The sequence below is a fragment of the Alnus glutinosa genome, chromosome 6 (genome assembly GCF_958979055.1).
Source record: "Alnus glutinosa chromosome 6, dhAlnGlut1.1, whole genome shotgun sequence".
Taxonomy (NCBI): domain Eukaryota; kingdom Viridiplantae; phylum Streptophyta; class Magnoliopsida; order Fagales; family Betulaceae; genus Alnus; species Alnus glutinosa.
Genome location: NC_084891.1, coordinates 29,292,970 through 29,306,108, shown reverse-complemented (window position 1 = coordinate 29,306,108; position 13,139 = coordinate 29,292,970). Strand labels below are relative to the sequence as shown.

General features: G+C 36.7%; 2 protein-coding genes across 2 annotated transcripts; one reads left to right on the top strand and one right to left on the bottom strand.

Annotated features, from left to right (window-relative positions):
- Nucleotides 1-249: 249 nt before the first annotated feature.
- On the bottom strand, nucleotides 250-1,856 carry LOC133870999 (stemmadenine O-acetyltransferase-like). Its single transcript, XM_062308324.1, has one exon. The coding sequence runs from the start codon at nucleotides 1,714-1,716 to the stop codon at nucleotides 352-354; it is 1,365 nt and encodes a 454-aa protein (XP_062164308.1). The 5' UTR covers nucleotides 1,717-1,856; the 3' UTR covers nucleotides 250-351.
- A 10,115-nt stretch (nucleotides 1,857-11,971) lies between these two features.
- On the top strand, nucleotides 11,972-12,802 carry LOC133871709 (uncharacterized). The gene has a single exon (XM_062309124.1). It carries the CDS (start codon nucleotides 11,972-11,974, stop codon nucleotides 12,800-12,802), a length of 831 nt encoding a protein of 276 aa, XP_062165108.1.
- The last annotated feature ends 337 nt before the right edge of the window (nucleotides 12,803-13,139 follow it).

Sequence of the window (13,139 nt, the reverse complement as noted above, 5' to 3'; positions counted from 1 at the left end):
ATTTTAAAGGTGACACATGTTGTAATTTCATTGGATCTAACGTGGCACATTAACTAAATCCTTCAAGTTTTTTGACGGAATTTGATAGTGGAGAATTGGAGATTAATTTGTTATTTTTGAATAGAACAAAAAACTCTCATAACATTTTAAAACCACGTTGACCTGATTTTGCCTTTTTTCCTAAGCAATATGCATGCAGGAGTCACTTTGCTAGTGTTTATATGGCATTAGGGGCATTACAATACTATATATAGGAAAAATGAAAATTAAACATTTAGATAATATTGTTCTAACACTCGAACAGATTTGTTGATCAACATGCATGATCAAGCCTACATCGCAATATATTTTCTAGTTTATGGGACTAGGATCCATGGAAGCGAAAGCAAGGAGTTCTTTGTCTTGTCCTAATACAATCATATCTTCTTTATCTAACAACACCCACGCTTCTATTCCATCACCGGATCTTGTATCCACTAGCTGAACCAGATTTGCGAGCACCTCCTCCGAATTGCCGCTCGAACCAACCGAACTTACCCATATCGGCTTTCCCCACCCAAAATCAATGTCATAGAGACCAAAGTTACACCAACTAGTAAACGCAATGAAATTCATTCCACTAGAACTTGCCGCACTTGCGCATGCCCCAACCATTTCCTTCACAAGCTCACAGTGCTTGGCAAGCCCCCCATCACCTTGTAGGCTTTTGACAAAATCACCATCAATTTTTGTTATTGCTTCTCTCAGCTTACAAACCGTGTCCGGCAACTTTATCTCCTCGACCGTGCACGATGCGAGTGCTGGCCAAACTAAATTTCCCATGGAAGATTCTGCGAATGGTGGAATTGCTCTTCGACGGAAGTTCACTGGATGGATGATAAAAGTTGGCATCTGGATACCAGAAGTGGCCTTGAAAGCAGCCATCATGCATTTCCAAAGCAGGGCCGAGACAACCTCAACTCTTGTTGGGTTTTGTACGCTTGGGCTTGTTGCTTTGGCCTTGAGTGATGCAATGGCCGAGGCATCAAACACAACTCTCCTTGAAATGAACCTGCCTGATTTGACGAAGGGATTGAACAAAGCGGCGAGAGTGTAAGACTCTTCTCTAGAGTGCGCATCGTTTTGAATGCAAACCGATGGGGCGTCAAAATTAGGACACAATACAGCTTCACGGGCCTTGTGAGCCGTGGTAGCCCAACCTTTGAGAAAGATACTCATGCTAGTTCCATCAGCGATCATGTGGGAAACAAGGACACCAATGGCAATACCGCCGCATGCAAAGGTGCTCGCTTGTATCATAGCAACATGATCTCCCGCGGTTAGCTCTTTCCTAAGGGCCTCTCCGCGAAGAAATTGGTAGAATGAAGCAGTGTTGGGTTGGTTGAGGCATTCAAGAAGATGACAGTTTACCCGGGCCTCTACATAGTAAACCCCCTCGTCATTACAATCGATGGACAGGGTGTCTTTGACTTTTCCAGCAAATGGGTAAAAGCGAGTTAAGGTTTCTGATAGGGATTGCTTTAACAGTTGTGATCTTTGAGAGACGATATCAGCAACAGAAAGGCCCGTGCTTTGATTCATGGGATAGAAGAGGATCATGGGAATATAGACAGTAGGAGTGAACTGGTCCAATAAGGAGAGCTTGTGGGTTTTCAGGTTAGGGGGCGTTGGAGAAGAGGGTTTGATGTATTCTTTGGAAATAATTTCCACCTCCATTTCAGCCTTTCTACACTGGGATTTTGGAAGCTCACTCCGGCAAAAAAGAGCAAGTTTTTCTCAAGCGCCGCAAGTAACCTCAAGATTCACAGAAAAGAGTTGAGGATTATTCAGTAATCCACAAGCATATATGGCCCTATTTGTTATCGCCCTTCCTCTTCCTCCTTCCTTCCATTTCCCCACGTGCGCACCGACAGGACAGGTTTTTGTCAGAAAGAGTTGAAAAAATCCAGCCATTTTACAAGATGAAAAAAGTTTTTTTCCTATTTTTATCTCGACATGGAAAAACATTGTGCAGCATAAACGGTCGTATATAAGAATAAAATAGCTTCTTTTTTCTTTCTTTTTTTCATTTTACCCCTAGCAGAATTCATTTTACCCCTAGCACTCTAGCAGAGAAGAAAATTGTGTAGCGTAAACAGTTGTGTAGGGGGTAAAACGTGAAAAAAAGCCATTTCCATCTTGAAAAATGGGCTGATTTTTTTCAAACCTCCAGACAATAGCCTGTCCTGTCATTACTGTAACCAAATTTAATATACCCCAGCTGATTCGGTCGAGCATATGGTTGTGATGAAGTCAATTATGACGGTGTCAAACTCTCTTAATTGACTTGACTGGCATAATCACATGATTAAAAATTTTCTCAAAACTTCCGAGCAGGGTACGTATTGGAGGACGTCTGCACTTTTGTTTTTACTTGTACACTTTAAACTTTTGACTGGCCTAAGCCATGATGAAGCGTGCTACAGCCTACACGTGCAAATGACCAAATAAAAATAGCTTGGCCTTTACCTTGCTATTTTATAAGTTAAAAGTACATTTTTAATTAAAAAAAATTTATCTTAATTAATTAAATATTTAAATTTATTTATTTTTATTAGCTTAAATTTTTTTGGATAAAATAATAATTTAATATGAAATCAAAGCTAAAATCTTGAATTTGAACTTTGTCTCCATCAATTCACCCTCCATTTCAATTAAATATTTTACATGTCGGGCATCACCTATTAAAAAATGACTTTGAGCCTACAAGTGAGAGCTAGTGTTAAAGTAAGTTATTAAATTGTAGAAAATGTTTCGTTTGAGAGTATATTTTTAGAAAATGGTGTTTAAAAACGTAGAAAAATTTACATATGTAATTGTAGGTAAGAAAGTGTACATGTTTTTAAAAACGCATATTTTGAAAAGCTATTTTTTAAATCGCAAGTTTTGAAACCATAAAACCAAATGGACCCTTATTTTCCTTAATGGGCTAGTTATCAAAATAGAAAACGCTTACGGTACTACAACTTTTATTACAATTCTCTTATAAACTTACGAGGTTATATCTTAATGGTAAAAAACCCAAGCAACAAAATTTGACGTGTAAATTTAATTATTAAGTGCTACTAGGAGTATTACATCTTTTATTTCTAATTGTTTTTTACAAGTTATGTGGCGGTGGTTAAATGATTAAACAAAAAAATGACTTACTATTTAAAAAAATTAGTGGTTGACTTGGCAACCTCAATCTCTTATTTATTTTACCAATCATGGACTACCTCATCAATTTGTATGAAACTTAATTAGTGATTAACGTGATAAGTACCACATGGACTACCACATCAGTTTGTAATGAATTTGTAGTAAAAACCGTAATACCCTAAATAACATTATCAGAATTTTGTGCGAATCATTAAAGTCAAAGATTTTGGAATTCACAGTGTTGCCATGTGCGAATCATACCATATATTTCTATTTTTTTTTTTAGGTGTAATTTTGATGAGTAATGATTCACCACTACCTATAGATATCACTTTTCACCACCTTGTCTATGTGGCAAAGTAGTCCTCCACCTTATTTTATTTTTAAAACTCAAAAGGTAGTGGGGGGCCACCTTGCCACATAAGTAATGTGGTGAAAAGTAGTATCTATGGGTGGTAATGAATCATTACTCAATTTTGATATAAATCATTGTTGATTCACAGGCCAGGTTCGTGAAATCAAAGCGCAATGTTGCATGCCTTTTTATTCATAATACGTTGCCTTAAATAGGCTTATGCATAAAAGATTACAAATTCCTACCCAATAACAATTACGTGCATATATCTTTAGGATGACAAAAGATATTATTAAGAAGGGAAAAATACACGTATTATCTTCAAACTATCACTAAATTATTAATATTTTCCTCAAACTACCAATTTTGTCTTTGACTTGGCAAGTCTTTCTTAATATTGTTTAATTTGTTTGGCATCCCCGCGAATATTTTAATCTTTTTGAAATTGTACTAATCAACTTATAATAAACAATAAATTATGACTTACCTAAGTTTACTTTCTTTTTACCCAAGTCTATTTTACACAAAATAAAAAACAAAAAAAACTTACTCAAGTCTTTTTAAATACTTTTTCGCCTCCTAATTTTTTTTATTTTTTTTTTGGCACCCAGAGGAAATAGAAAGACTTTTTTTTTTTTTTTTTTTTCTTCAGTACTTGCAATGACTTCGATAACTTTTCTATCAACCAACAGCAAATTGTTTGGCCTCCACAAAATTTTTTCTTTTCTTTTTATATATTTTTTAATATAAGAAATACATGTCGCATGCACTTCGACAGTTTTCATTAAAATTTCAAACAGAAGTTCAAAACAACGAGTTATTTGTCATTTACGCTAATTACGAGAGTTTTAAACAATTCTTTAAACTCTATGGAGCTGCAAATAGGTGCAATCAAATAAACTGGTTTTGTAAGAAGGGAAAAAAAAAAAAAAACGGGAGTCCTCTCTCTAGAGTTTTCTCTAGGAAACTTAGGAGGTAAGTGTGGTAGTCCCTGGTTGGCTTCTGTCAACGAGGAGTGTTGTTAGTCTTTCGTGATATTGTCAGTCTATTGGTCTTGTCAATACTCTGTTCAGGTCAGGAATTGAGGAGTTAATAGAAAGTTTGGAGGGCAGTATGAAACTTTCGGAGGGGGAGAAGACTGGAATATTATGTAAGAAATAATTAAATAACAATTATTTCTTTAACCTAACATGCGCAGCGAAAAACTAAATAGAACAGTTTTAGGCATACCTCCGACCATTGTTGTTCAAGCACTCCTCCAGAACTTCTAAGAACAAAATTATGAGGTGTCTTCTAACCTATGCCTATTGCTTGATGGCTGTACTGATGGTGTACACAGACACTCTATTTATAGGCTAGGTTAGGGACCCTAAAAATGGTAAATACCGTATCTATTTCCTTCTATCAAGGAAACAATATTGTTAATTGATTTTTTTTAAATCAATTAACCGATTCCATATTTACGGTAATCTAAATTAACCATAATATTGTATATTTGTTTATTAAAATATAATAAACGATTCTATATTCCATTACGGTAATTTAATTAATTAAATTACCTAACCGTAATACCGTATATACTATTTATTTATTAAATATTAATAAATACTTCTTTAAGTGACATATAGGTCATATATGGAGATAATATCTTACATATTAATTACAAAGGAGATACGGTTGAATTAAGATCGAAAAGTGGCTGTTGTCTTAGAGCACTCACATTGGATCGTGTATATTTCAATCTAAAATAGCTAATCAAAACTCACTTTATCTAGTTTAGCTAATGGGTTTTAGAAGGCACGCTCCATCCGATTATCTATTCTTAACTCTATACTCTTTTTTTACTCTTATTTTATTTTATTTTTATCTCTTTTCTACTTTTTGTCATTTTACTTTTTTCACTTTTTGTATGTAGAAAACAATAAAATAATGGATAGATTGGTGAATAGTGCAACTTCACATGTAGAGTTGCACTATTCACAAATCTACCAAAACTCTATTTTAGATTTAGGATAGATAATCCAATGAAGGGATGTTTTTGTGAGTTTGTTATCTATTATAGATTTAGAGGGGCATTTACATGATCCAATGTGAATGCTCTTATAGGGCGTGTTATGTCTGACAGGAAGATCCGGAAAGAAGCATTATATGCACTTATGACTCGTCTATGGAGGACGTACGGCAGGTGAGATAGCTTTTGAGGAGTTATATGACAACATTTGGTTAATAGAATTCTCTACTGTGTCTGATAAAAAAAGAGTACAAGAAGGTCGTCCTTGGCTATTTGATAGAAGTGTGTTTGTTTTGAAGGAGGTGGATGAAAATATTCCTCCTCTTCAGATGGATTTTTTTAAATCTCCCTTTTGGATTCAAGTCCATGACTTGCCTCTTGTTTGTATGAATCGAGAAGTGGGGCTTAAAATAGGAGCTACTATAGGAGATGTTGAAGATGTGGATGTTTTAGGGGAAGGAGTGGGTTGGGGTCGAGGTTTGAGGATACGAGTTCAAGTGGATTTAACAAAACCATTGGAGCGTGGTCATGCTTTAAAGTTTAGTGGGAAGCAGGTTTGGGTGTCGTTTAGGTATGAGAAGTTGCCCCATTTTTGTTTTACCTGCGGAAGGATTTTTCATGATAAAATGTCATGCAGTGGAAGTTTGGGCGATAGGCAAAATGAAGTGGGGTCTCCGATGCAATGGGGTGTGTGGCTTCGTGCTGTAGATAGTCGATTTCCATCAGGAAGTTATTCACAAGGGGTGGGTGGAGGAATGGACTCCAGCCAAGAAGGGGATCCTCTAATCAGGATGGGGCAGCTTTCGGTGGTGGTAAGTTGGTGGAAGTCCGGAACAGTGTTGACAGAGAAGACGGTTTGCATTCGCAAAATCAGGATTTTTCCAGGGAAGGCAGAACATCCATTATGGGGAACTCTAATGAAGACCGGGTTATCTGGAGTAAATCCAGTGTGGAGATTGGACATGACCATCAAATTTTCCAGGGAAATGCTCCCATACAATTAATGGTATCTTTAAAAATAGGTATAGCAGATTTTGTGGGATTAGCAGGTGATAACATTAAGGGAGATAAAGTAGGGGGCACGTGGTGGAGCAGGATGAAAGAAGTTAGCAGTATGTCCCAGAAGTCAAGTCTTTAGAAGAAGAAGCTTTGCCACATGGGTCTATACCTATGCAAAAAGGTAGATGTATTAAGAATTTCTCACCAGAAGAAAAGGAAGCTGAGTTGGATTCTAGTAAATCTAGTGTGGCTCCACGTAAGTGGACACATAGGGCTAGAAATGAAAGCTAAAGCCAAAATCCAGTCCAGGTGGGGAAAAAAGGGTATGATGAGGTGGCTGCTACTGAATTGGTGAGTTCTGAAATGCAAGCAAAAAGGGGAAGAATGGAGGTGGAGGATCCAATTAACCAGCCACCTTCAATCACAATGATTCTCCTAAGTTGGAATTACCGGGGGCTTGGGAACCCCCGGACAGTTCGTGATCTTCACCATATGGTGAAAGAAAGAAGGCCTAATTTTGTTTTTTCTAATGGAGACTTTGAGATCGAAACAGTACATGGAATGTATTAGAATTAAATTACATTTTGATAATATGTTTGTGGTAGATTATGTTAGGAGGAGTGGGGGTATTGCTCTTTTTTTGGAAGGAAGAAGATAAGTTAGAAATTTATAATTACTTTAGAAGACATATTCATGTGGTAGTTAAAAATTAGGAGGGACAAGATTTTTGGAAATTAACTGGCTTTTATGGTCATCCCGACTACAACAAAAGGGTAGAATCTTGGGCTGTTCTTCGTCATCTGAGTTTTTTACAACCAGTCCCTTGGATTTGTGTTAGAGATTTTAATGAAATTGTGGATCAGGCTAAGAAGGAGGGTTCTTTAATTAGAAGGGACTCCCAGATGGTATCCTTTCGTGAAGCTCTTCAATTTTGTCACTTAGGAGATTTGGGTTTTATTGGCCCACGTTTTACTTGGTGTAATCAGAGGATGGATCATACTTTTACTAAAGAAAGACTTGATTGGACTGTAGCTAATCCAGAATGGTGTGCTATTTTTCCTAAAGTGTCATTATTGGTTTTGCCAGCTAGAGCTTCAGATCATAATCCTTTAGTGGTGTCGTTCCTTGGGATAAATAATGAGGGGTCTTCATATAGAAGGGATTTTAAATATGAAGCTTGGTGGGAGAATGATGCAGAGTGTACAAATGTTATAAATTCTTCTTGGGGTGCTGATTTTTCAGAGAGAGGTTCCATTCCAGGTGTCCAGGCCCGTTTGTTTGCTTGTCAAAGAGCTTTAGTGGGATGGAGCAATTGTAAATATGGTAAATTGGAGGAATTAGTAAAGGAAAAATCAGCAAGATTACTGTCCCTACAACATGTTAATTCTCCAGCTGTGGCAGCACAAATTAAGCAACTTCAACTTGAAATTGAAGAGCTTCTTGAAAAGGAAGATTTGCATTGGAAACAAAGAGCTAAACAACATTGGCTACTTTATGGAGATCGAAATACAATATTTTTTCACTCTTGGATGCAACACAGGAGGAAAATTAACAATATTTGGAGTATTTGTGATGAACAGGGGCAGGCATGGAGGAAGAAAAGGGATATCAGCAGGGTTTTTTTGGATTATTATAGCAGTATATTTTCTTCTCAAGGCTCTTCTCAAGTGGAGGAATGTATTAGTAAGGTGACTGCATGGGTTACTGAGGAGATGAACAACAGACTTCTATGTAAGTTTTCAGAGGAGGAAGTGCGGACATCACTTTTTCAAATGCATCCTCTCCAATTTCCTTGTTCGGACGACTTTTCTGCAGCTTTCTATCAAAGAATTGGGACACGGTGGGAAGGGATGTTTGTAGGGCAGTGCTGGATTATCTTAATGGTGGTCAATTTGATGCGAGGATGAATTTTACCAAAATTGTCCTTATTCCTAAGGTGACTTCCCCTTTAAATCTTACTGATTTTAGGCCTATTAGCCTTTGTAATATTTTGTACAAGCTCATATCTAAAGTCTTAGCTAACCGATTGAAAATTATTTTTCCCTATATTATCTCTCCGGAGCAAAGTGCTTTTGTTCCGGGTAGATTAATTACTGATAATGTTTTGGTAGCTTTTGAGACTCTCAATTCTATGGCTACTAGATTTTCGGGGAAAGAAGGTTATATGGCGTTAAAGCTTGATATGAGTAAAGTATATGATAGATTGGAGTAGAAGTTTTTGGAGGCTATGCTTCGAAAGTTAGGCTTTGCTACTAGATGGATTAATTTGTTGATGCTGTGCATTCGAATGGTAACCTATTCTATTTTGATCAATGGTCGGCCTTATGGGCATATTGTCCCTTCCGGCCTTAATTGGACGTTTGAGGATCTCCTCTTTCAATTTCTATTAAGGGAAGAATTTGGTCCAAGCTTAATGATTGGAAGGAGAAGCTTCTTACTCATGCAGGGAAGGAGATCCTATTAAAAAGTGTTATTCAAGCAATCCCAAATTATACTATGAATGTTTTTCGGCTTCCTAAAACATTGATCAATGAGATCAACTCCATGAAGAGTAAATTTTGGTGGGGTTTTAAAGAAAATTTTAACAAGATTTCTTGGGCATCATCAAAGCATATGGGTCGGAAAAAGGATATTGAGGGATTGGGATACAGAGAACTTGATTGTTTTAATGTGGCGATGCTGGCTAACAATGTTGGCGATTACTCAAGTATCATGACTCTCTGGTAGCTCGTGTTATGCGAGATAAGTATTACTCAGGAGCTAATTTCATAGGATCAAATATTGGCAAGAGGCCTTCTTTTGCGTGGAGAAGAAAATGTAATGCTAGATCTTTGATGGAGGAAGGAATTATGTGGAGGGTGGGGAATGGGGAGAAGATTAAGATATGGGAAGATAGGTGGCTCCCTTCAACTTTTTCTCACAAAATTCAGGATCCTGTTTGAGTTCTATCTAGAGAAGCCAAGGTTGCAGAAATTATCAATGTAAATATAAATTGGTGGAATATACCTCTTATTGAGCAAATTTTTCCGCAGGAGACTGTTGAGAGGATTTGTAATTTGCTATTAGCCACAGGACACAAGAGGACAAGCTTATATGGGCAAGGACCAAACTGGGTACTTTTGCGGTTCGTGGTGTGTATCACTTAGCTTGGAGATGGAACGCAGATCTTGGCATGAGGGGTGCTCTAATGCTGTCTTTTTCTTTAGCCCTTTTTGGCAATGCCTATGGAAGCTTAAGATCCCACGGTTAGTTACTATATTTTTATGGCGAGTTTGTAATGAAGTTCTCCCTACTAAAAGCAATTTATATAAGAGGAAGGTAGTCTCTTTATGATGAGTATCAAATATTGTATATTTGGACCCCTTAATTTACATTAGTTAAATCATTAGTTTTGTTATTTTCTAATGTTTTTTTTATTAGTTTTGGTATTTTAGTGTTTTTCAGGTAATGGAGAGAAAATAATCTCAATTTTGTGAAATTGCAATAGGACCTGAGATATAGCCACGTTGCTCTGGAGGAATAGGCATTAGGCAGCACCGAGTTCCCTTCTCTTTCCATATAATTGGCAGTGCAAGAAGAAACACCACATGCACGTTGAAAGCTGGACAGCAGCACAAATCCTGGCGCGCAACTGGAGATCACACGCACTTTTCTTTCCTTAGCAGGAGCAGCTACCTGGCAGCACTAGGACGTGTGGAAAATCCTGCCCATGCACGATTCTCTCCCAGTTTCGGCAACAACAAAAATAGCAAGAGATGGAGCATTAATTGTTGACTGGTTAAGGCAGCACACCTCAGCAGCACCAAACCAAGACAATTCTTTCCATATGAACCCAGCAGAACCAAAACACGTGGACATGGAGGACACCAATAGAAGCAGCATCGAATATTCCTTGGGACCAAATAATTGAAGCACCGATTCTTTCCTTGCTTCTTGCCATTTGCAGACATGATTATCTTGCCAAAAGAAGACAGCACCGAGAGCTCCTCACGCGTGAATTCCAGACCTGAGCAGCTCATTCTTTCCATTGACGTGATCGTGCGGTGCTAGGAGAACTGAACAGAGCAAACTTGGAAAACTGAATTGACGTGCGGCGCAAATCAATGATTTTCTCCAAGTAAAACAGCAGCTGGCAACACGTGACCTGCGGCAAAGATTGAGAGATTGAGAAAGTATCACGTTCCTTGGCAAAAGGCTCAAAACCCTAGCATTCTTTTCTTTTATTAGGGTTTAGAGGGGTAAAAGTGTCATTTTGTAAAAATTAGGTTTAACCTAATTTTCTACTATAAATACCCCATGCTAGGTACCACTTAGAGCATCACTTTTTTCTCTTCAGAGCACTTGTCCTAGCTCTTTTCTTTTCTTTTGTAAGTTGTTACTATTTCTTTTAATTTTAAGTTATTCAAATTTCAGTGGTTCTTCTTTATTTTATTTGCTATTTAATTAATCGCTTTAATTTTAAGTTATTTAATTTGCAGTTGTTCTTCTTTCTTTTCATTTTTATTTATTGCGTACTTTTTATTTAATTTTTGTTCTTTCTTTCTTTGACATTGTTATTTAATTTTCAATTGTTCTTCTTTCTTTCTCATCACTTATCTTTTGTTTATTGTTACTTCGTTTCCGTTCTTCCTTTCTTTCCCATTGTTTTAATTTATTGTTTTATTTTTACCTTTTTTTTTTAAAAAAAAAACTTTTGTTCTTCTTCGCTTTTATTATTTCATGATTTCATTTCACGAGTTGTTGGTGTTTTTAATCATGAGAGGCTAAAATCCTCAACTAAGGTTGATGATGAAACCTCATCAATGATAACACCTATACTCTTGTCATGATATTCATAGATTCATTGTTCTTATATATATATATATATATATATATATATATATATATATATATATATTCAAATTCCATGTCAATTTATTTTTTTAGATTGATGATCTTTATTTAATGTTTGCTGTAATTCAATCGATGGATACATCGATTGATTTCTTTGAGATTGGGATATCTATTGTGATTTCCGGATACAATAGATGATTTCAATTAAAAAGGGATAATCGTTGTGATTTGTTTGAATTGATTTCTTCAAATGTTTTCATGTTTTGAATTTGAATATTGAGCCCATTGAATTGAATTTATGAATAAAATGCAAGAGTAGGGTGTTTGATTTGGTTTGGTGAATTCCGATACCTTAGTGTCTTTCTTTACAAATTGTTCTTGTTTAGTTTTTTTTGTTTATTATTTTGTTAACAGAAATTCCAAAATCTTTGGGTCTAGGTTAAAACAAGATTTATTTAAATAGAAAGTGATTTTCTTTTCTTCACACACACTTCCCTGCGGATTCGATCTCGCACTTGCACGCACTATTGCTACATACGATTCGTGCGCTTGCGAGTTAAACAAATTTGCACATCACTTTACCTAATTGCCCCATGTGCGGAATTGAAGCTGGGACTACTAGTCATGCGTTGTGGTGGTGTGTTTTTGCTCAAGCCGTTTGGAGCAATTGTAGGGGTCCTATCAATAAAAGCTTGGTGGTGAAGGAGGACTTTTTTAGTATATTTTGTTATCTCTGTGAAAGGTTGGATATGGGGGAGTTGGAACTATTTGCGATCCTATCCCATAAGATATGGCTGAGGAGAAATAAGGTGGTGTTCGGGGGTCCAGTTCAATCTCCCTCTTGTTTGTTGAAATGTGCCAAAGATTTGTTGGGTGATTATCGAAGATCTCTTGTGGAAGCTGCAGTACCGGTGAATCGGAGCTCTCTTGTTTTATCTCGGTGTAGTAAACCAGTTGCAGGCACCATCGAGATTAATTGGGATGCAGCGTTGGACGTCAAGAAGAAAATCATGGGGGTGGGTATTATAGCTAGGAATTCTATGGGCCTAGTGAAGGCGGCGATGTGCACGGTGTCACCTTATATCCAGAATCCTTCTGTGGCCGAAGCAATTGGTGCTAGGAGGGCTATTGAATTTGCTAGAGAAATGGGTTTCTCCTCGATTGAGCTTGAGGGTGATTCTAGGGAAGTTGTTCTGGTTTTGGGGAGCTCAGAGGAATTCTGCGGCTTTTACGAGAATATAGCAATGGAGACTCGGTTGTTGTTAGGTTTATTTCCATGCTGGAGGATTACTTATGTGGGACGCGATGGGAATAAGGCTGTTCATTGTTTGGCTAAGCTAGCTGTCTCCCAGTATAGTCAACATGTGTGGGTTGATGTTTGTCCCTTAGTTGTATTGGATATTGTATGTGCTGAACAGCTTTAATGGAAAGATACAATTTCTCGTAAAAAAAAAATACTGGTTTTGCATATTTTTTTTCCTATAAATTAAAAAAAAAAAAAAAAAGAAAAAAGAAAAAAGAGAGAGATGAATTTAAACTTAAAGAGTAAAATGAAAATGAAGTACAAATAAATGGTTCTATTTAAAAAATAAATAAATAAATAAAAAATCTTTGACAGTAGATTATTTTAAATTTCCCTTGCTATCAGTCCAGATGGGTTTGATGGTGTTTTACATCGCAATTACAATTGGAGTAATTTCTGTTAGACAATATATGACCACCAACATATGATTTTGGAGGTTATATATGCTTGTGGATCAC